This window comes from Mirounga leonina, unplaced genomic scaffold (assembly GCF_011800145.1).
Source record: "Mirounga leonina isolate KUSES-001 unplaced genomic scaffold, KU_Mleo_1.0 Mir_204, whole genome shotgun sequence".
Classification (NCBI taxonomy): Eukaryota; Metazoa; Chordata; class Mammalia; order Carnivora; family Phocidae; genus Mirounga; species Mirounga leonina.
The window spans coordinates 17,140,619-17,166,411 of NW_023270513.1; the positions used below are offsets into that span (position 1 = coordinate 17,140,619).

Below are 25,793 nucleotides of genomic sequence, written 5' to 3' on the forward strand. Positions count from 1 at the left end.
TATATATATATATATATATATATATATATATATATATATATATATATTCAGTCATCTTATTCAGTCATAAAAAAGGATGAGATCTTACCATTTGCAAAGCAGGGAGGGACCTAAAATGTATTATGCTAAGTGAAAAAATCAGACAAAGATAAATACCATATGATTTTACTCATTTGTGGAATCTTAAAAAAAAATGAAATAAACAAATGAAAAACAGAATCATTCTTGTTAGAGAACAAGTCGATGGTTGCCGGTGGGGGGATGGGCAAAATGGGTGAGGATGCTGGGAGATATAACCTTCCAGTTATGGAATGAATACATCACAGGACTAAAAGGTACAGTATAAGGAATGTAGTCAATGATATTGTAATAGTGTTGTATGGTGACAGATGGTAGCTATACTTGTGGTGAGCATAACATAATGTACATACTCATGAAATCACTGTCTTACACACCTGAAACTAATGTAACATTGATTGTCAACTCACTTGAATAGAAAAAAAAATTCAAAAATAAGTCTTGGAAGAACTGTAAGTGCATATTTCTAAGTGAAACAAAGCCAGTCTGAAAAAAAAAAATAGTGTATGATTCCCTCTATATGGCATTGAGGGAAAGACATACCTATAGAGACAGTAAAATCCAAGGGTAATAATGAAAGGATGAATCTGTAGAGTGCAAGGGATTTTTAGGGCAGTGGAACTGATCTGTATGGTACCTAAAAGATTGATACATGATATTTTGCATTTGTGAAAAGCCATACAATGTGCAACACAAAAAATGAACACTAATACAAACTATGTACTGTAGTTAGTAAGCATGTATCAATATTGATTCATTAGTCATAGCAAACATACCACACTAATACAAGATGCTAATAAGCAGAGAAACTGCTGGTGGAGAGGAGATATATGGAAATTCTGAGTAATTTCTGCTCATTTTTTCAGTAAACCTAAAACTTTTCTAAAAATGAAGTCTATTAATTTAAAAAGGAAGGACTTTTACCATACCCAAATAAATAGGGTTAAAGAGGTAGATTCCAGATAGAGGCATGAATAAGAGTAAGCTAAGGTGAATTCAAATTGTAGAATGCTGCAATTAGAGAACTAGAGTAGAGCATACATAGAGGAATATCCTGAGATAACAAAGCTAGAAAAGTAACTTCACATGGAACCAAAGAGCTTATATTTTATTTTGGAGACATTAAGTAGCCACTAAAGTCCTAAAATTGGAGTGGAAAAGCAAATGAAATGGCATAGGAGAACCAACCAGAAGACAGGGTACCAAACAAGTATGATAGGATTGGTACCTGACTAGAAATGGCAAGATGTTTCAGAGGTCAATATGACTTGGTAATCAAATGAGTATGGGATTTTAGGAGAGTTAGAGTATTACTGAAGTTTGTAGCCTTAATAGCTAGGAAGAGGTTGTGCCATTCACTTACATAAAAGTTATAAGAGTTGCTGGAATACCAAGATGCTTTAGAAATAATGCTTATGGGCGCCTGGGTGGCTCAGTCGTTAAGCGTCTGCCTTCGGCTCAGGTCATGATCCCAGGGTCCTGGGATCGAGTCCCACATCGGGTTCCCTCCTTGGCGGGAAGCCTGCTCTCCCTCTCCCACTCCCGCTGCTTGTGTTCCTGCTCTCGCTGTCTCTGTCTCTGTCAAATAAATAAATAAAATCTTTAAAAAAAAATTCTTAAAAAAAAGAAAAAAAGAAATAATGCTTACAGTAGCTAGCATGATGACCTTGGGGTTAACAGGAAAGAGAGACCCATTTTGGTGATTTTAAAAAATAATTTAATTACCATACTATTAAAAGTCTATACATTTCAGGCATGTTACTAAATGAGCCAGATTGTTAGAGTGTGGTGTAGTTTTGATGGCTCTTAATTTAATGTTTTCAACTTTGGTAAAAGGTTGACTTACATAATTCAGTATCTGCATATGCTTTGCATGTGCAGCTCATGTGGGGTCACTGTTAAACTAGCCAGTGATGTAAATATTAGCTTAGAGTCTTAGGGTATTATAGTCAATTGACAGTTATTGCAGGTCATGATCTGAAAGTGTAATTTTAAGTCCTTCAGGGTCTTTTGAAATGTTTGATGAATTGTATTTTAAAAACTGTCAATTGGCTGTTAAGTTCTGTTTGTAATCTGTGTTTAGTTTGCACGTCAATTGGACTTTAAGTAGGCATATGACTTGATATGGCCAGTTGGTGTCTGAATGATGCTGAAAATCTTTGGAGAATGAGGACAGATTATTACACTGTTAAGGGAAATGTAAATTGAACAAAGGCATATTTAAGCATTTGTGTGGTAAAGGGAGGCACTGATGGCTACTTTTCATCTGCAGTTTGACCAATTTTTCTACTAAAACTCTGAGTGCGCAAAGAAGAATTGAGATCTATAATTATCTTGGGTAAATGAGAGCCTTATATAGAAACCTATTTACGTCACTGATGGTTACTATTATGTTGAGCATAAAGTGAAGGTTTAGGGAAAAGATAAACAGTGATTAATTTAATATGTGTTATGTAATATCATTATAGCAAAGTCATATGATGAGTATAGTATAAAAGTGCATATACATCAAAGTAATTTTGGAAGGCTAACTGAAAAACTTGTAGTTTAAAAGGGGATGCAGAGGCCATTTTTTAATTCAGTGTTTACACTGTATTGAGGCTTCTCTAATAAATTAATAATCACAGAAGGAAATTTCACAACTGAAAAGTTGGGTTTGACAGATTGTTCCTTAAAAGGATTTAGAGGTAGTGAGCCATAAGTGAATTGATAGGGGGAAAGTTTAAAATATTTTATTAATATTCTATGGGGATTTGCAGTCATAGGAAGTAGACTATGTTCTCCTTCTTGGTTTCCATGCAGAATTTAAGTTTCTCACCTTTATTAAAATTAAACCCTTGTGTAATTCTATTAACAGTACATTTTATGGTTGTTTTTATCACGAATATTGGTGACTGTTGTGTTATTTATATAGGAGCTCCTTCAACTGAGATTATCACTTTAGTGTTGCATGAGACCTGTTAAGTGTGTTTATTATATTGCACAATTTTGATGCTTTTGTTGTTGTTGTTGTTGTTAATGGCTTTAATTCAACCATCATTGTTGAGCCCAGGTGACAGACCTTAAGTCAACGAATAGCATTTTTTTCTAGCCTGCTTTTTGCACTAAAAGTATGTGTTTTGAAAGTTTGTATTACTGTTACTGTATACAGGGGGACTCTGAATATACTTCCTATTGATTCATTGTTGTTCACTAGCTGTTGTGATTTTCGAAGCAAGAAAAAATGAGGGGACGGCAAAGAGGATAAAAGGATATTATTAATAGTGGATAATTGTATGTGGGATCAACATAAACACTATCCATTGTAGAGTTCTATAATATGTAATAATTTAGGAAAATTATAGGCAAGGATGTTTCAGAACATCTGTTAAATATTACTGATTTCTGGGCTTCTGTCCAAATGAAGGCAAGATTACTGTTGAGGCAATAGTTTAAAATATATTGTAAAGTACTATGGTTTACTTATCATAGTGATGTTAATATCTGTAATATTAAGCTAACCCTCCCTAGCTTCTGCTCAAAGGGGATTTCCTCACAAATCCCAACCTCATAAGGGGTAAGTAGACAACAATTTTAATTTGTTACATTTTTCATGATGACATATCTGCGGCTACCACAAGTGTAATGTAAATAATACTTGAAAGATATTAATTAAGAAATTTAAAATGTGTGAAAACTATTTCACCTTGCATACGAAAACAAACAGAATTCTAGATACTACTCAATGATGTTGATATTTGTTATTAAACTGAAAATAGTTTGAATATTTTGATAGGGGAGTTACTCCTTATTGATAAAGGATTCAAATTAGAGCCACAGAATTCATCTTAGAGATTATAACTAAAAGGGTGGACCATATTCCAAGGGGCACCTGGGTGGCTTAGTTGGTTAAGCATCAGACTCTTGGTTTTGGTTCATGTAGTGATCTCGAGGACATGAGATTGAGCCCTGCATTGGGCTCCGCACTCAGTGCAGAGTCTGCTTCAGATTCTCTCTCCCTCTGCTTCTGCCCTCACTTGCACACTCTCTCTCTAAACTAAATAAATAAAATATATATTTTTTAAAAAGAACATATTCCAAGTCTTATTTTCCTTTTATTTTTTTTCCAAGTCTTATTTTCTTTAATAATTCTGAAGCTTAGGGAATCTACATCCCGTCTTAACAGGACCACTGTTAAGTTAGATGCTACTAACACATCAGTATATTATAATGATTAAAAAGAAAGTTACTTATTAAACAAAATGATGTTTTGCTTAAAGATTTTTATTTATTTTTATGGGTAAAACAAATTACATCTTATAAATATTTTGAGAGTGAGAGCAAGAACAAGGAATAGATAAAAGTTTATGGATATAGGAATATTTTTAAAAAGTATAAAGCAATATTAAATCCTAGGTACCATTAATTGCCCAAAGAGATACTAGGATATAATAAAACTTGATTTAAAAAAAAAAGCCAACAAGAATGAATTCAGATAATTTTTTTTTACTATTTTGTAGCATCAATTTTGATGTGGTTTTCCTTTTCCAGATGTAGCAATTTAACATACACTGTCTCTTTTAGGACTGGATCTGCCATTTATGATGATGCCTCATCCCCTACTTCCAGTCAGCTTACCTCCTGCATCAGTTGCCATGGCAATGAATCAGATGAACCATCTTAATACTATTGCCAACATGGCTGCTGCAGCCCAGATTCACAGTCCACTCTCCAGAGCTGGAGCCTCTGTTATAAAGGTAAGAACTGTGATTTGGAAGAGGACACAGGTTTTAATTACATGTACATTTTGAGAAAATATTAGCAATACCACTGAATCTTCAGTATAAACACACAGCTCATTGACTCAGTTGCTTAACATATAGTATTGATTTTATTTCTGACTAGACCTGCTAAAGTGTTTTGTTGTTGTTGTTGTTTGTTTGTTTGTTTTTATTGCATGACCACAGATCTCACCTTTAATTCTAGCTTCATGTCTTGTAATCATGAACACAGTGTGTGGGAGGCATAGCAAGACTAATGACACAGAATAGTGTTCAGAAATCATTACCATTGCTATGGTGAAATAAAGTAAACACTGTGTTCTTTTTGGTGTTTGGGAGGCAGTTCTGGGGTAGTATATACCATGCAGGACTTGTAGTCAGAAAGACCTAAGTTTTGATCCTGCCACTTTAGCTCAATAACCTTGGATATGACATTTAACCTGCATGAACTTGTTTCCTCAACTGTAAACTAAATGTTAGAGTAATAATCTATCCCACTTACTTCACTGGCTGTCCAGAGATAATGTGAGTAAGACATAGGTTAAAAACTGTGAAACATTAAGCAAATATTTATGATAATTTATAGCATTATCATTATCATCATTAGAATACTATTTTTTTTCAAAATTTCATGACCATTGGGTAATGAAACACAAATAATATTTTATAATCTGTCCTGATGTCTTCTTTTAGTTTGGCATAGTGCCTCTCTGCCCTCTCTCCAAGTATCATGTAAACTTGTTTTTTTAATATTTTTTTTCTTTTGGCAAGGAGGTGATATAAGGGTACATAGGATCAAAAGTAATAATAAGAGCAACCCATTAACTTGTCCCTTTGTTCTTTTATTTTTTCAACAAATATTATACTCTTGATGTTTACATGTTGTATTGGGCAATATGGGATATAGGTAAAGAAGACAATCCCTGACTTCCAGTACTCACAAACTGTGATATAAACAAGTACCCATTTAGTTTTCAATAACAAGACAGACTGTGATGAATGGCATAGAATATCATCACGTGTTATAGGAATTTAGAGGAGGGACTTATTATACGTAGCTTGGCAAAAAGAGGGGGAAAAAATCACAAAAAGCATTACGGTTGTTGGATTTGACCTGGACCTTGGCAATATTGATATGATTGTAATAGATGTACATGGGGGAATGTAAAAGAAAGAGGAAATGTGAAATTCTGGATTTTTTTTTCATTTTAAATTAGCTTCTAGTTTTGGGGATTTTTAAAATAATGAGGAAAATCTGTGACCTAAACTTTGTAGGAAAGAACAAGAAAAATTGATAATTTTTTATTAAGCTCCATATGTATTTAAATGGCCATGTAGAAGTATGCTTCCCGCAAAGATTGTAGCCCTCAATAGATCAGTCTATCGTAGCTAATCAAAACTTTGTTGTTTGAATATTTGATCAGAGGCTAAACTAGGAAACAGAGTTATCTTTGAGAAAAAAATCATCCATGAACATATTTAAAAGATGGAATAAGTTTCCCATGATTTTGAAATTGGGTGACCTACTAAGTAAATGTGACCTCACACAAAATTAGAAAACTATTAAGAAAGAAACCATATTTTAAAGTACTTGCTTTGAAATGATGAAAAACCACTTTCAGTAGAGGCATGTTTATGGCTTTTCAAAAATACATTTATTTAGCTTTCTTGATGATGATTATTCAAACTGAATCAGCTACATTTTGGTTGAATGCTTGGGATATTTGGTAGCTTCACCATTATTTGGAATGAAGAGGCATTTGGGGAGGAGTTCATGACAAGCATTTGGTTATTGGTGGTGATGATGATGGAAATGGGAAGGATAATTATATTCTCCTTAAATAATCCAAATATTGTTAACATAGTAAGGCAATAAAACTATATTTTCTACTGCTGATTTATTTCATATGCAACTTTAGAAAAAGTCAGAACCTTTACAGACATAAAATTGGATATTGCTTTTTAAAAGCTGATATTAGATAACATGCTTATTTAAGTCTTAACAAATATGAAAATTAGATCTACTTTCATATAATTGTTTTGACAAAGTCAGTTGAAAACAATATATTTATTTTGAATGCTCTTTGATAAAATTTTTCTAAAGATCTATAGAAGTAGATTTCCATCAGAGGATGGTAGGGAAATGAAGAAAAAAAGTTTTATTTTGTTTTCTTTTTAAAGAGTTGATTTCCATGAATAGTGAGAGGCTTTTGAAATTGTTTCCACGTTGTGTTTGTTTTTTTGCAAAGATATTATTATATAATTGTAACTATTAGTTTTAAAAATAATTCACAGGAAATAGCATAATAAAAACTTTCTAATTAATTGCCAAATGGGCGTTAATATATTGAAATTTTTAACACTCCTTTCAAGAATAGTTATCAATATGATACTAAGCTATAAGGACAAATTTCACACTTCAGTTGATGTATATTTTAATAAAAGTTTGTTTTCAATATGCTTCTTGGTGAAGAAAACTTTCAAGTTCAATCTATTAGAATCCTACTGGCAGTGGGCAAACCTATGTAATTGAGACTTTTTCATATACTACTGTTTGGAGGCTATGGGGACTATTTAAACAAAATGTTTTCTCTATTTACATTTACAGATTTTTAAGTTTTTATTTGACTTTCAGTTAGTTAATAGACAATATAATATTAGTTTCAAATCTACAACATTGAGATTCAACACTTGCATAAAACACCCAGTGCTTATCACAGCAAGTGCACTCCTTAATCCCGATCACCTATTTAATTCATCCCTCCACCACTCTCCCATCTGGTAACCATCAGTTTGTTTTCCATAGTTAAGAGTCTGTTTCTTGGTTTGCCTTGCTCTCTTTTTCCGATATGCTTATTTGTATTGTTTCTTAAATTCCATATATGAGTGAAATCATATGTTTTTTGTCTTTCTCCAAATGACATTTCACTTAGCATAATACTCTCTGCTCCATCCATGTCATTGCAAATGACAAGATATCATCTTTTTTATGGCAGAATAATATAGCACTCTCTATATATGTACCACTTATTTATCCATTCATCAGCTGATGGACACTTGGGCTCTTTCCATAATTTGGCTATTGTAGATAATGCTTCTATAAACACCGGGGTACAGGTATCCCTTTGAATTAGTATTTTTGTATTCCTTGGGTAAATACTTGGTAGTGCAATTGCTGGATTGTAGGGTGGTTCTATTTTTAACTTTTTGAGGCATCTCCATACTGTTTTCTAGAGTGGCTGCACCAGTTTGCATCCTACCAACAGCACAAGAGTGTTCTCCTTCCTCCACATGCTCACCAACGCCTGTTGTTTCTTGTGTTGTTGATTTTAGCCTTGCTGACAGGTGTGAGGAGATATCTCATTGTACTTTTGATTTGCATTTCCCTGGTGACTGATGTTGAACATTTTTTCATGTTTCTGTTAGCAATTTGTATGTGTTCTTTGGAAAAATGGCTATTCATGTCTTCTGTCTATATTTAATTGGATTATTCCCTTTTGTGGTGTTGAGTTTTACAAGCTCTTTATATATTTTGGATACTAATCCTTTATCAGATATGTCATTTCCATATATCTTCTCCAATTCCTTAGGTTTCCTTTTAGCTCTGTTCATTGTTTCCTTCACTGTGTAGAAGTTTTTTTTATTTTGATGTAGTTCCAATAGTTTATTTTTGCTTTTGTTTCCCTTGCCTCAGGAGCAAACCTAGAAAACCAATGTCAAAGAGGTTACTGCCTGTGTTTGCCTCTAAGATTTTAAAAGTTTTATGTCTCACATTTAGGTCTTTAATCCATTCAGAGTTTATTTTTATGTTTGGTGTAAGAAAGTAGTCCATTTCATTTTTTCCCAAGTTGTTGTCCAGTTTTCCCAACACCATTTGTTGAAGAGACTGTCTTTTTCCCATTATGTATTTTTCCCTCTTTGTCAAAGATTAATTGACCATATTATTGTAGGTTCATTTTTGTGATTTGTCTTCTGTTCCTTTGATCTGTGTATTTGTTTTTGTGCCAGTACCATACTGCTTTGATCACTACAGCTTTGTAATATCACTTGAAGTCTGGAATTGTGATGCCTCCACCTTTGCTTTTCTTTTTCAAGATTGCTTTGGCTATTCAGGGTCTTTTGGGATTCCATACAAATTTTAGTATTGTTTGTTCTAGCTCTGTGAAATCGCTGTTGGTATGTTGATAGGGATTGCATTAAATGTGTATCTTGTTTTGGATAGTATAGACATTTTAACAATATTTATTCTTCTAATCCATGAGCATGGAATGTCTTTCCACTTCTTTGGTCATCTTCATCAATGTTTTATTGTTTTCAGAGTACAAGTCTTACACATTTTGGGTAGGTTTATTTGTAGATACCTTATGGATTTTGGTGCAATTATAGTTGGGAGTGATTCCTTAATTTCTCTTTCTGCTGCTTCTTTTTTGTTGTATAGAAATGCAAGAGATTTCTGTACATTGATTTTGTATCCTGTGACTGTACTGAATTTGTTTATCACTTCTAGCAGGATTTTTATTTTCTCTTCTTTTCTTTCTTTTTTTTTTTTTGTGGAGCCTTTTCAGTTTTCTACATATAGTGTCATGTCATCTGCAAATAGTGTAAGTTTTACCTCTCCCTTGCCAGGTTAGATACCTTTTATTTCTTTATGTTTTCCAATTGCTGTGGCTAGGACTTCCAGTACTGTGTTAAATAACAGTGGTGATGTGTGACATCTCAGACTTTCTACTGACCATAGAGGAGAATCTATCAGTTTCATCCCATTGAGGATGATAATATCTGTGGGTTTTCATATATGGCCTTTATTATGTTAAGGTATGTTCCTTTTTTTTTTCTTTTAAATATTTATTTCTTTAATAGAGAGGGAGAGAGAGAACATGAGAATGGGGGAAGAATCAGAGGGAGAGAATCCTCAAGCAGACTCCCTGTTGAGTGCAGAGCCCGACTCAGGGCTTGATCTCAGGACGAGTGAGATCATGACCTGAGCCAAAAGCAAGAGTCAGACACAGTCAACTAAGCCACCCAGGTGCCTCAAGGTTTATTCCTTTTAAACCTACATTTTTTGGGTTTTTTTTTTTATCATGAATAGATGTTGTGCTTTGTCAAATTTTTTTTTTTTGCATCTATTGAAATGATAATATGGTTCTTATCCTTTCTACTATTGATGTGATACGTTACCTTGATTGATTTGTGAATATTGAACAACGCTTGCAACCCAGGAATAAATTCCACTTGATCATGATGAAAGATTTTTTTAAATATATTGTTGGATTCAGTGATCTATCCTGGAGAATGTCCTATGTGCACTTGAAAAGAATATGTACTTTGTGTTTTAGGAGTGGATGTTCTGAATATATCTGTTCAGTCCATCTGTTCCAATGCCATTCAAAGCCATTGTTTCCTTGTTAATTTTCTGTTTAGAAGATCTGTGCATTGATGTAAGTGGGGTGTTAAAGCCCCTACTATTATTGTATTATTATCAATGAATGCCTTTTTGTTTGTTATTGTTTTATATTATTGCATCCTTTCAAGTTGAGGGCATAAGTATTTACAATTGTTAGATCTTTAGTTATTGTCTGGGTAACTTTATCTCTCCTTCTATTCTGAATGATAATTTTCTTAAATACAGCATTCTTGGCTGCAGATTTTTCCCATTTAGCACTTTGAATATATCATGCCACTCCCTTCTGGCTTGCCAAGCTTCTGTTGAGAAATCTCCGGCTAGCCTTCTGGGTCTTCCTTTGCATGTAGAGGACTTCTTTTGCCCTGCTGGTTTTAAGATTATTTATCACTAAGATTATTTATCACTGTTTATCAATTTGTAAATTTAACTAAAATATGTGTTGGTGTGGGTCTGCTTTTGTTGATTTTGATGGGAGCTCTCTGTGCCTCCTGGATCTGGGTATCTCTTTTCTTCCCCAGATTAGGGAAGTGTTCAGTTATTATTTCTTTAAAAAAAATTTATGTCCCCTTTACTCTCTCTTCTTCTTATGGGACTCCTATAATACAAATGTTATTACGTTTGATGGAGTCACTGAGTTCTCTAAGTCTATTCTCATGTTTCATAATTCTTTCTCTCTCTTGTTCAGCATCATTGTGTTCCATTATTTTCTCTTCTAGATCACTAATTCATTCTGCTTCTTCCAGCTTCCTGTTCTTTGTATCAAGCTTGTTTCTAATCTTTATTGCATTCTTCATCTTTGATTGATTCATTTTTAACTCTTTTATCTCTGTGGTAAGGGTATCAGTGATGCCTTCTATTCTTTTCACAAGACCAGTGAATATCCTTATGATTGTTACTTTAAATTCTCAATCAGGGGCACCTGGGTGGCTCAGTTGGCTAAGCATCTGCCTTTGGCTCAGGTCATGACCCCTGAGATCAAGTCCCATATTGGGGTCCCTGCCCAATGGGGAGCCTGCTTCTCCCTCTTCCCTTGCTCCTCCCCCTGCTCATTCTCTCTCTCTCTGTCAAATAAATAAATAAATAAAATCTTTGAAAAAAATAAATTCTCAATCAGACTTGTCACTCTTATTTTTTTTTGCTTATATCTCTCACCATGGCCTTATCTTATTCTTCCATTTTGGATAAGTTCCCCATCTTCACATTTTGTCTAAGTTTCTGTGTTATTCTCTGTGTTAGAAAAGGCAGTTATGTCTCCTGCTCCTGAAAGTAATGGCCTTATGAAGAAGAGGTCATGTAGTGCCCAGCCTAGTGCTTCAGGGAGTGTCTCCTGTGTGTGCTATGTGTGCTCTGCTATTGTGTTTTGGTTGCTCTTTCCTTCAGGCCAGTTGTCTGTATAGTCTTTACTTGCCTGCTGTGGACAATGTTTGGTCCCTGGCCTGAATGTGTCAAGTTTTAACAAGGTGAGCCCTGATCTGCTTGTTAAATGAGACCTGACACCACTTCCACCAGAATCGAGGCCCCACAGAACTCTCAGGTCAGGAGACTTGGTGTGGGTGGGTGTTCACACTCATCTTTTTTGGGAGGGGCACTCTGTGCTGAAACTGAGGCAAACTTGAGTGAGAAGGGAAGACCTTGCCACCGCAGGGGAGTAGGGCTTGGTGTAAGCAAATTAGGAACCAGGGCTGGTTCTGGGCTACTTCCTGCTGGTAGCTTTGTGTTTATGCTGAGGTGCAGGAGAGGGAGATGGCACCATCCAGCTCCATTGTTCCAGAAGAGGCTGGTCTGTGAATGCTGACTCTCTGGACATGCTCCAATAAGAGCAAATAATCTCCCACTGTGCTCCCAAGCATTCTTCAGATCACTGTTTCCATGACATCTACCCCTTGGATTCTTTGCCTGCCTTCTCTCCAGGAGAAGGACAGTGCCCTCAGGACTCTACCCCAGCCAAGCCCACTGACCTTTAAAACTCCAGGCTTTAAGCCCTGCTGGTTGCAAGAACTCACTGAATTCAGCCCACCTCATTTTCCAAACCAATGGCTATGGGGCAATGTTCTTGTTGTGTGTTCCCCTGTTGGTCTTCTTTCATGGTCCTTTCTTGTGATCACAGGTCCCTCCCCTCTGTAACACCCAGGATCCATTTCTTCCCTAAACCACATCTCTGCACCTTACTTTCTTTGATGTGCCCACTTCTCTACCTTTAGTTGTGGAATTTGTTCTTTTAGTTTTCATGTCAATTTCTGAGGTATTTAGTATGATTTGATAATTATCTAGTTGTGTTCATGGAATGAAAGGAGCCTAGGGTTCACTTACTCCACCACCATCTTCCTCCCTCTCCCATTTACAGATTTGTTTTTAATCCCAGCAGTTTGGCACAAAAAATTAAAATTTTAATTAGTATTGCTCATTATTTTGCAAAATATTTGAATTGTGGTCACCATACCTTTTATATGATATTGACCATTTAGAGTCAATTGACCTTCCAAAGTATGATCAGGAAATTTAACATTGAACATTTTGAAAGAAATGTCATAATTATGAAACTTGATTTCTTTCTGGCAAATCCACTGTGAATTAGGGAAAGCCATAATAACCTGATTCACCATCTTTGCTGTGTATTATATTGTCTTAACTCAGTGGTTTGCTGTAACAAAATAGTATAGACCAAGTAGCTTAAACATGGTAAATTTATTTATCATAGTTCTAGAGGCTGGAAAGTCCAAGATCAAAGTGCCTTCTGATTCCTGGTGAGAGCTTTCTTTCTGGTTTGCAGATGATCACCTTCTCACTGTGTTGTAACATGGCAAAGATAGACAGGAAAAATGGCAAAGATAGACAGGAAGCAAACTTTCTCATATCTCTTCTTAAATGGGCATTAATCCCATCATGAGGGCTCCCCCAACCCATGACTTCATTCCCCCTCAAAAGTCCTATTTCCAAATACTTTCACATTAAGGATAGAGTTTCAACATATGAATTTAGGGGAGATATTCAATCCACAGAATATACAATCTAATGTGATTATAGTGTCACCTTTGCTAGCTTCTCTACAGTTAATGATCTGCTGATATTTCCATTATATCCTTATTTTCAGCATTTTTTAAATATTTTATTCATTGATTGGAGAGAGAGAGAGCAGGAGCAGTGGGGAGAGGCAGAGGGCAAGGGAGAAGCAGACTCCCTGCTGAGCCGGGAGCCCAACAATGTGGGGCTCGATCCCAGGACCGAGAGAGCATGACCTGAGCTGAAGGCAGATGTTTAACCATCTGAGCCACACAGGTACTCCTATGTTCAGCATTTTAAACCTTGGCGGCACAAAAATAAATTTGTATCAGAAACGTGTACAGAAAAATATTAGGACACATTACACAAAAAGTCCAAAATACACGTTTAGTTATATTAAAATTTATGAAAGTTCACAAAAAGAGCTACCAAATTTATTCATATGTTTATTCTTATTTACATATCTTTTCTTTTTTCTTTTTTTTTTTTTTTTTTACCTTCAAGTAAAGCTTTACCTTTTTTCCATATCATTTAAAAATGTCCCTGGAAAAAAAACAACATGCTGATATTAAAAGGAGGTTTCATATCCTTCTAAACACCTGCTCCTCTTCTTTAGCATAATCTGTGTTAAGCTGATGTCTGTGCTTTGCCACTGATGATCATGAGACTGTGATTCCAATTTCCTTTGGAAGCTGATCTTACAGCATGTGATTTGAATATTAGGACTATATGATAGAGGTTATCAAGTTAGTGAATGGCTGGCCTACAAATCGTATTTAATTTCTAGCACTTAACATTTCTAATTAAAGGTCTGGAAGCAACTATTTTAATATTTCTGCACTTAAATTTTCCTTCCTGTAATATATATCTCACTTTCTTTACACTCGTTTCTGTGTTTACAGTTCTTCTGATTGAGTCTATATCAGAAAACAGTTTATGTTAATGTATGTCATGTTAGCTCCTCATTTTAAGTCAGGTAGACTCAATTGTCATTTGTTAATAAGCCCATTTGTTAACTAATTGAATCAGAATAAGCCACTGATACCTAGTTTAAAAAGTCTGTGGGTCTATCTGAATTTTTTGTTTTCCAATGATTGAGTCCCTTGCATCAGGTGGTTTTTAAGGTTTATAATCTAATGGGGAGAGACAAACAATAAACAGAATTAATAGTTTAATAATTTTTATTAAACATTTAAATAGACAAAATGAACTCAGGTACTATTTTGAAAACATGGTTTTGCAGATTTTGTTTTATACTCTGTAAGACCCGGGTTCCTGAGTCACAGCAAGAATGGAAACTACATATAATGATTTGAATTTTCCTACATTCTCTGTTTAATATTTTAATAGTAGATGTTTTGTTATGCAATATGTTTGTTTCTAATTTTTCAGGTTCTTTAGAAGAACTATGTGGGATGCAGACAACAGTAATTGAGTGCATTTTACCTAATATGTATTTTTATCATACAGCACTCTACTTGTGTTTCTTTCAATGCTCATAAACTCAAATAAATACAGCATTTAGTGTACTTATTTATATACTTAATATTTGCCTAGTCAGATAATGTTGAACATTAGAAAGAAATAAAAACCTAGAATTCCTATAATAGACTTAAACATTCAATGTTTTTTATTTGGGCCAGCATCCAATGGTGTGCCTGTAAACCAGATCTCAAAAAAAAAAAAAAAAAAAAAAAAAAAAAAACCAAGACAAAATAAAATAAAAACTCTGACTTATACCATTTTCCAATTTCTGTGTTGTATATATTTCCATCATGGCTGATTTCAAGTTACAATCATTTTAACACCTGGCTCACAAAATTACTGAATATTTAGCAATTGGCCCTAGTTTGAACAGGCCCCAAAATAACACTTTCCTTTTAAAGCATTATATGAAATATGAAATGTTTATCAAATCAAACACTTCATGCCAATCTCCCTTCATAACCATTAAACAAAACAAAAATTTTCAAAGTAGTTTACCACTAATTTCTATTTCTTTTTTTTAAAGATTTTTATTTATTTATTTATTTGAGAGAGAGTGCAAGAGAGCACAAGCAGGGGGAGCAGCAAAGGGAGAGGGAGAAGTAGGCTCCCCGCTGAGCAGGGAGCCTGATGCTGGGCTCAATCCCAGGGCCCTGGGACCACGACCTGAGCAGAAAGCAGACACTTAACTGACTGAGCCACCCAGACCCAGGTGCCCCTTCAGAATAACATAACATGTTAACAAAAAGTTTGAGAAAACTCTATAAAAATTAATGAATAAGTAGTTTGTTTCTCAATGGAAATTATACCGCCTTAACATAGATTGATGTCAAATTGAAAGGAACATGATTGCATTTGGGCCTTTTTCTTCTACCAATGTATAAATATTTCTACCTCAGTGTGAGAAATGTTTGGTAATCGAGGTGTGGATTCCTGTAAATGCCCTCAAATAGTGAAAACTAACACAGAGAAGAATAGACATGACTGTCTATTCACCACAGCTGTCATCTTTTTTTAATTTTCTTTTCACAGGTAGGAGAGAAAACCATAGCTTTTTAGGGGTTTGAGAAGTGATATTATATATATATATATATATATATATATATAAATTGCTTATAGTTTAATAAATTTCCCTATCTCCATGGATGTAAACTATGTAACCATTGTAATTAACAATGAGTTTTATTTTTTAAGATTTTATTTATTTGAGAGACTGTGAGAGAGCAAGCATGAGTGGGGGGAGGGGAAGAGGGAGAGGGAGAAACAGACTCACTGCTGAGCAGGGAGCCCAAGCATGGCTTGATCCCAGGATCCCCAGGATCATGACCTGAGCTGGGGGCGGACACTTAATGGACTGAGCCACCCAGGCACCCCAACCATGAGTTTTAGATGCATAGAATATATTTACTATAGCAACACTGTTCACTACAGTAACCACTAGCCACATGTGGCTATTTCAATTTAAATGAATTAAAGAAATGAAAACTTCAGTTGTTCTGTTGCAACTAGCCACATTTCAAGTGCTCAATAGTCACATGTCACTTGTGGCTACTACAAGTATAGAACATTGCATCATTGCAGAAAATTTTATTGGATAGCACTGTTTTAGAGCATTAAGTAGGGTGGACAAAAAGTCATGAATCACTGGTAATCTTTGGGAAAAAAGATAATACAGACTAAAAAATCAGTAAGTATATTGCAATTAACCTTGCAGTTAGCCAAAAAAAAGATAGTTATTGCTGAATATTGGCTTATTAAGTTATTATTGTCATCATTTTTTGTTGGAAAAAGGGCAAGAACACAGAATTCAATGATTTCACAAGATTTAATATGTGCAAAGGACTGTGTCACATTGCTTTGTTAAAAACACAAAAATGAAACAGACATAAGATCCACCCTCAAAAATATTATAGAATTATATACTGTTTCTGGCTAGAACCATCATAGTTTGTTAGTGAAGTTAAATGAATTAAGAAGCAGATTTCACTGCTTGACTCATTTAGTATAATCCCCTCCAATTCTATCCATGTCGATGCAAATGGTGAGTATTCATCCTTTCTGATGGCTGAGTAATATTCCATTGTATATATGCACCACATCTTCTTTATCCAATCCATCTGTTGAAGGACATCTCAGCTCCTTTCACAGCTTGGCTATTGTGGCCATTGCTGCTATGAACATTGGGGTGCATGTGCCTCTTCTTTTCACTACATCTGTATCTTTGGAGTAAATACCCAGTAGGGCAACTGCTGGGGCATAGAGTATCTCTATTTTTAACTTTTTGAGGAAACTCCATACTGTTTTCCAAAGTGGCTGTACCAATTTGCCTTCCCACCAATAGTGTAAGAGGGTTCCCCTTTCTCCACATCCTCTCCAACATTTGCTGTTTCCTGTCTTGTTAATTTTTGCCATTCTAACTGGTGTAAGGTGGTATCTCAATGTGGTTTTGATTTGAATTTCCCTGATGGCTAATGATGTTGAACATTTTTTCATGTGTCTGTTAGCCATTTGTATGTCTTCGATTATCATATGGTTTCTTTTTTTTAATATTTTATTTATTCACTTGAGACACAGAGATACAGAGAGAGAGAGAGCATGAGCAGGGGGAGAGGGAGAAGCAGGCTTCCAGCTGAGCCAGGAGCCTGATGTGGGGCTCAATCCCAAGATGCTGGGATCATGAAATGAGCCAAAAGCAGACGCTCAACCATCTGAGCTACCCAGGCACCCCTATGGTTTCACTTATATGTGGAACATAAGGAATAGCATGGAGGACATTAGGAGAAGGAAAGGAAAATGAAGGGGGGGAATTGGAGGGGGAGAAGAACCATGAGAGACTGTGGACTCCGAGAAACAAACTGAGGATTTCAGAGGGGAAGAGGGTGGGGGACGGGTTAACTTGGTGATGGGTATTAAGGAGGGCATGTATTGCAATGAACACTGGGTATTATATGCAAGCGATGAATCATGGAACACTACATCAAAAAATAGTGAAGTACTGTATGGTGACTAACAACATAATTTTTTAAAAAGATGTTATGTGTTAGCTGAGGCTACAGTCCTCTCAAGGCTCAAATTGGGAAGGACCCACTTCACTCACATGGCTGTTGCTGGCCTCAAAGATTGACTTTTAAAAGTCTCTTGATAGGGCATCCTCTCTATATGGCAGCCAGCTTCTCCCAGAATGAACAATCCAAGAGATAGTAAGGGAGAACACACAAGACAGAAATCACTATTTTATAACTTAATCTCAAAAAGAACATGCCATTGTTTCTGCCATATTCATTTTCTTAGAAACAATTCAGTAAGCCCAGCCCACACTCAAGGGGAAAGGATTACACAAAGACAGGAATACTAGCAGGCAGTGACCACTGAGCATCGTCTTGGAAACTGCCTACCACACATGCTATCTACTAAATCTGAACAAAAGGTGTACCCTATAACCCAACAACTTCATTTCTAGGTATGACATTACAAAAATGCATGTATTTGTATACCAGAAAAATATGTACAAAAATGTTCACAGCTGCATTATGCATAGTGGACAAAAACTAGTAACAACCCAATGTCTATTGGAATGAATAAATCGATCATGATCTATTCACGCAGTGGAATACTACACATTAAAGAAAATGAAGGAACTACTGTTATATGCAATTATAAAGATGAATTTCATAAATATAATGTATAAAATAGCAAGTCCTGGCATATAAGAGTGCATAACACATATAAAGTTCAAATAGAAGACTAGTCTATGGTGTTAGAAGTCAGAATAAGTGATTATGGTTGGAGAAGAAAGGGGCTAGTGACTGGAAGTTAGCATGTGGGAGCCTTCTGGAGTGCTGGTAGTATTTAGTTTCTTAACCTGGATTGTGTTATATGGCTGAGTTCACTTTGTGAAAGTTTGTACATTAATGTTTTGTGTATTTTTGTGTATATATTTTATATTTAATTACACAGTATTAATAAAAGAGGAAGCATGTCAAAAAAGAAAAAAAAAAGCAGATTGGAGGCAGTATGGCCTAATGGGTAGGAGCATGGGCTCTGAAGTCAGACTGCCTTCCTGTATTTAAGTTCTAGTTCCACCATTCCTTGTTATATGACTTTAGGCAAATTAATCTACCTGTATCTCAGTTAGCCTCATCTTCCAGTGAATTGGTGAGAGTAATTATATCTACCTCATAGTGTTAACATGAGACTAAATGAGACAAAGCTTGTCAACACACTTAGAACACTGTTTAGCATTTAGTAGTCAGTATATATTAGCAAATATTATTCTATTTTATTATGTTTTACACTCAAGGATCCATATAGAAATACTAATAAGTAGAAACCAATATCATGGCCAAGAGCTAGCCTGAGAAAGAAGTAACTTCCCTTATATACATTCTTCTGTATAACTCTTAATAGCAGAACCAAGGGTTCCCCCACCATTAGATGCATATACAGGTATTGGGCCCTCCCTCTACAGAGCATTTGTTCACCTGTCATGGCTGATTTGATCTCCATGCAGGAAAAAAAAAAAAAAAAAGAGTCAGGGATCTGGTGAGGACTGGAGAGGAGTGTCTATTCTAATACCAAAATTGATCTGATTTGTATTTTATTTTATATCATCTTTGAATGTATATGTGTGGATTATTTAGTCTTTAGTTTGAACTATGAACATTTACATCCCATGTGAAAATACTGATAGACCTTCGTTCCATCCCCAATAGGTACATTAGACACTAAAAAATGTTTGTTGCATGAATGAGTTAAAAATAATGATTCATTGGACATTAAACTTTGGGGAGTATTTCTAACATAAATGATCATTAGTGATACAGAGTTTAATTCCAAAACTGGAAAAGACATTACAGGTTGCAAACAAATGTTTTCTTGTTGTTGTTTTGTTTTGTTTTGTTTTTTTGGGTTTTTGTTTTATTTTGTTTTTGTTTTTGTCGAAAATTAGTTTGGGAATATTGTTACTCCAAGCACATATTCTTTAGTTCCACCTCAGATTCCTTTACTATTGGCTCAGCTAGTAGCATTTGTATCTAATAACTAATATAGGTATAGCAGGAACTGAAAATTGCATTATGGTCATTAGGCTTGCAAGGCTATTTATCCTTCAGTTATATTACTGAGTGTGGCAAAATCCTGAGAGTAAAATGGGTAAAATACCTGACTGGTATGAAAATCTATTTCCTATTTGACAGTTAAGTACCTTATTTTTTTGTGGGAAGCTTTTTTTAAGTTTTTATTTTAATTACAGTTAATTAACAGTGTTATATTAATTTCAGGTGTACAGTATAGTGATTCAACAATTCCATACATCATAGGATACTTTGTAATATCAGTGTGCCATAGTTTTTTCTGATAACAAATTTGAGAAATTTAAGTAGGAAGCTGTTATTTGGCTGTTTACCAGTACTATCTGATTAGCTCTGCTTTTTGTTTGGCCGAGCAGCTGGCAATTGGTAGGAAGTGGTCACAAGGCAGTGGCATTAACATGTGAACATCTGGTATTAAAGTTAATCAACACAGAGAGGGTTTTTATGATAATTTAAATCCACTGAAAAAAATCACTAGTTGTGTCTTTATTTTAAATTCTATACCTGAAACTAATATTCCACTTTAACTAACTGGAATTTAAATAAAACTTGAAAAAGAAAAACAATGCTCTATGGAAAGACAAAGCAATTACTGTCTTTTAGAACATAAGATGAAGATGCATTGAGTGAGAACTGAGGTGTGTGTGTGTGTGTGTGTGTGTGTGTGTGTGTGTGTGTGTTTGAGTGGATGGCCGAGGTCCAAGCCCAAAACATAATTTGGAAGCCTTGTATTTTCCCACTGAACTATCCATTTTCCCACTCGAGGGCATTTGCAAGTTATGAACAGATATTATGACTGATTCTCTTAAGCTGTCAGCCTCTTCCAGAACAAGTTGATCTCATTGAAGATGTGAAAGGGTCCTTTGCCCTAATATAACAGATCACATGAAGGGTATGCCTATGATTTTGGACTGTTTCATGGTTACATGTTCCAGATGCATCCCCAATCTGCCTATTTTTTTTTAATTCATGAAAAACCTGCCATATTTGTTTATGTTAACTTTAATAAAATTGTAAATTGGTGATTGTGGAACACAGACTAAATCTTTTTTTATAACAAGGATTTATTTGTTTATTCATTTTAGAGAGAGAGCATGAGCAGGGGTAGGGGCAGAGGGAGAGGGAGAGAGAATCCACAGATTCCCTGCTAAGCACAGAGCCTAATACAGGGCTTGATCCCAGGACCCCAAGATCATGATCTGAGCCAAAACCAAGAGTTGGGCACTTAACTGGCTGAGCCACCCAGGCACCCCCACAGACTAATTCTTAAACTGATTTATAAAGATCCATAAGTTGTCAAGTTTCCAATATTATTCAGAAACCAAATTTGGGCCTCATATTCTTCCTCAGGAATAGTAGTAACCCAAGTTAGCAGCAACAATGAATAAACTTTTCATTTCCCTGTCCCTGATTTTATTATTAAAGTCTGTCAAGTTACAATCTGTTCTGTTTCTGCAGAACTCTGGTGACAGTAAGAAGGAGCACATCAATTTAATATGAAATATCAAGACAAATGCATGGATAAAATATCTAGCGCTCAGACAAACTTCCAAAAGCCACTCCTCAGTAGTGAAATGCCATTAAATCCTTTAGGAACTCATTAATAGATTAGCATTTGGAAACATAATTACAGTGAGAGTTGAATTCCAATTAAAAATAAAAAGACAAATTATATAATACATAATCACACTGAATACTTGATAATAATATAATAAAATGTCAGAGGTAACAATTTAACATTGATTGATACAGTTGTTAGTAAAAGGCAACTACACACATGTACACATACATATAAATACATGTTTAATATGCATTTATTAGTACTTCATACATTCCATGTATACCACCATATTTCCAAGGACATAAAGGAATATATTGAGATGAAATAAAGGATCTGCATGAAAATGGGCAGAGTTGATACTTTACTGCCAATAAACTAAATCCTAAACCAAATTGACTGTGTTAAACCTTGTGTAAAACTGAATTTTCTAAGCATTGACCCTATTTTTTATTAAGGTTCAAGTGTACTTTCAAATGATTTAATATGATGAATGTCTCCTTTGACCATTTGTGATATATACCTCCCAAAAGGGGAAAAGTATGATGAAAGAGGGGATAGTATGTACTAATTAATAACATTTTCTGTAATGTTTCTTTCATTTTAGGCGTAAGCCTTGAACTATACATATATGCTAGAATCTGAGTTATTATTACAGATAATTTTACTAATTGCAGGGAAAATGGGGATTTGATTGGGTAAGTATGTATCAATTTTGGAAATGTCTCCCCTTTGCTACTTTGAATCTGGAAAAGACCTGTAGTGTTTCAGAAGAGCTACAGCTATTGTCAATGGGCCCAAATGAAATACATGAAGTGTAACAGGGTTGTAAAATCATAAATGCCAAATAAAATTAAGTCATCAATGACTAAAAATGATTGGGGTTTTAGAGTTGCAATTTTCCTTTTTAAATACCCCTATTGATTTGTTGCAAATAGTGTTAACCCTGTATTTGGCAAATGATGAGGACGTTATCACTTGTGTTCTCATTTGTAATAAAACACATTAACTTGCTGTGAAATTTTAACTAGGCTGAGACACAACAGTAGCCACCTAATGAACCAAAGCACATTGTAGTTAAGTAGCTAAATAGATGCATACTCATTATAGGGATGAAAAATGGATCTGTTTACTTGCAAAGAAGAAATTGTTCATAGAACTATTAATTATTTAAGAGAAATTAAACATTCCCAGCTCTACACAGATATATATATATTTTTAAACCCACCTAACTCTTAATCAATATAAGGCACTGAACTTACATAATACAGTTTACATGGTGAAAAAAGTCTGACCTCTCTGATGCCATAGGAAAACAATAACAATGAACTGAACCTTGATTGAATTTGGAAAGTGCAGGCAATGAAATCTTAAAGCAGATATATTACTTTATGCAAAATGTTACTGTCACTCTAAATCATGTTTTTTTTTAATTGTTATGTTAGTCACCATACAGTACTTCATTATAAATCATTTTTTCAAAGTTAGTTTATTGTTTCACTTAATATGGTGTTGAAAATGTCAAAGAAGGAGTTGAAGAGTAAGTTATTTGAGTTAATATTATTTGATCTTTAACTAATTTAAGTATTTGGGGGGATCTTCCTTTATAGTATTGTATTTTTTCTCATTTTCATAGCATTTTTCTATTTGTGTAGATGTCCTTTCAACTTTTAAAAAAAAATTCAAAATGAGCTTTCATTTTTTTTTTTTTTTTAAGATTTTATTTATTTATTTGAGAGAGAGAGAATGAGAGACAGAGAGCACGAGAGGGAAGAGGGCAGAGGGGGAAGCAGACCCCCCGCCGAGCAGGGAGCCCGATGCGGGACTCGATCCCGGGACTCCAGGATCATGACCTGAGCCGAAGGCAGTCGTTTAACCAACTGAGCCACCCAGGCGCCCGAGCTTTCATTTTTTATTAGGCAGAGTGGACAAGAGCAAGTATCATTGTCAGTTGGATTCTCTTGTTTTTCCAAACCATCAATTTTATGAAACAACTTAAAAATTTTCCATTTTTATTATGGCAGCATATATTGCTGTGTGTATGATTCCTGTTTGTCACCATACAGTGATTTTTTTGCTCAGTTCTATTTTTGTCTAGTAACTGCTGTACTTTGTCCCTGTCCATTCATTCAGATGCCCATGAAACCTAAATGTAGTTCATTGAATTACATATTTTTTCAACAAATTTTCAATGTTACAATTCAAAGACAAACACTGAATGTTCTACACTTTATATACATATTTTGGCATAGAATCGTTGAGGACAGTGAAAGCCAAAAAAAAAATTTTTTTTGACCTTATATATAAAAATCCTTGCATTGGTGTGTGTTTGTGTACATATACTATTTAAAGAATTTATTTTTGATCATGACAGTTTAAGTTGAATTTCACAATGAACTACTAGTCTTCTCAGAAAGTAAAAGAATGTGGTACAAAGGCTGTATATACCTTGCTGTCTATCCCCATACCATCACTCTGGAATACAAGTGTAATTATTTAGAAAATAAAAACTTGATTCTTTTCTTCTGCTTTGCTTATATGTTTCTTTTTATTTTGTACTGTACATGTAGTGTTACAGCTAGATATTTATCTGTATAGTAAATATAAATGAAATGTATATTTCTATGTCTTAAAACATTTGTTTTTGAGGTATGACAACAGTTATAGAGCCTTTAAAGTGTAACATAAATTTATTATAATTATCAGTATTTAATTAGGATATAATATTGCAGCTAATATACTCAAAGTCTACTATTCATTTTATTAAAATTATTGGATGTTAATTATATGTTAAGCAATAATACAAAACACCATTTAAAAACAAAACTATATTGATGATTGTATTAGTATTTTATTTCTACTATAACAAAATATGACATAGTGGCTTAAAACAATGCAAATTTATTTTCTTATGGTTCTGTAGGTCAGATGTCTAACATAGACACCACTGAGCTAAAATCAAGGTGTTGGCAGGGCTGCATTTCTTTCTGTAGCTTCCAGGGATGAATCTATTTCCTTGCTTTTCCACCTTCTAGAAGCCACCCACATTTCTTGCCTCCTGGTTCCCTTCATCCATCTTCAAAGCCAGAAAGGTTATATTTCTCTGATTATTCTTCCATAATATCTTCCTCTGACCTTCCCTTTCTGCCTCTAAGTGCAATTTATCTATATCAACGTTCTCAAACACATCTGAAAAATCCATTTACCATGTGATGTAACATATTCACATGTGATGCAACATATTCATAGGTCTCAGTCATTAGGATGTGGAGTGGCCATTTTGGGGGCCACTATTCTGCCTGCTACAATGATAGACATTGCAAAATGTTAACTTCTGCTAATGAAATAATAAGCTTTAACTCTCATGCTATTACTTTTGTATTTAAACAAACAACAGTTTTCTTTAGGGAATTTATAAATTTTAGGCCTCTCATGCAAAATCAATGTGAAAATGTACAAGTACTTATTTGAAAAACTAATTCTTAATGTTATGATGATTAGAATACTGATGTTGTAATTACAGATAATTAGAATATTTAAGAAATTTATTATGGATGAACTAAATATTTTATAGAACAAACATTCTCTGTCCCAGCATGTCTATTACCCCGTCACATTTATTGCATATATGCATAAACATAGCAATTTGGTTCTTCTAGTGATTGAATTAATTGAATGATTGTCAGATTTATTCATCAAGTTGTGATGTATAAACATAGTGAATAATTTCAGAGTTTTATAGCAATATTCATAATCACAAAAGTCTTGAGGACTATAACAGTTACTGTAAAGGTATGTAAAATAAATGTTTTATTTTTATTCAAATTCATTATTTAAAACTATAAAAATCTAAATAATACTAAGCAATTGTTATTGACAGGTTTTAGTGTTAGTTTGGAAAACCTATCATTGTGTCCTGTGACTACCAAACCATTTTGCTGGCAGAATTCAACATAAATTCCTAAGGTCTGATAGAGTGCATGTATATTGTTTCCATAGTTTCCATAATTTTTATTTGTGCAGAAAGACTCAATATTTACCAGATGCCACTACGTGTGAGTTTTATTCCTAGGTTTTCAAGTGTTTACTTTTGGAAGATCTTCTTAGAGAGTAGGATCACCCTCCAGGCTTTGGCATATACTTTATATAAATTTAAGAGTTTACAATAACAGTAATCTTCACTGCACACCTATGTTCATAATTCTTCCTGAATTTTCTAGGAAAGGAAATGGAAACTAACCTTTCTTGAACCTCTAACATATATCCAACATGGCACTGAGCCCTTTCACGTTCTCTTATTTAGCCCTCATAATATCCCATTAATTTTACAAGAACAAAAAATATGTATTTGTCTAAAGATACACGTTTAAGACCAAGTATCATGAACATGCATGCTTTTGGGATAACTGAGAGGTCAA

The 25,793-nt window shown here is 34.5% G+C and overlaps 1 protein-coding gene across 1 annotated transcript in view; it reads left to right on the forward strand.

The window, feature by feature from the left end:
• DACH2 (dachshund family transcription factor 2) overlaps positions 1-25,793 on the forward strand; it is a 373,931-nt gene that overhangs the window by 219,163 nt on the left and 128,975 nt on the right. Inside the window, exon 4 of the mRNA XM_035028825.1 lies at positions 4,642-4,814. Within this exon, the coding sequence (XP_034884716.1) occupies positions 4,642-4,814 (173 nt within the window). The remainder of the gene's footprint in view (positions 1-4,641; positions 4,815-25,793) is intronic.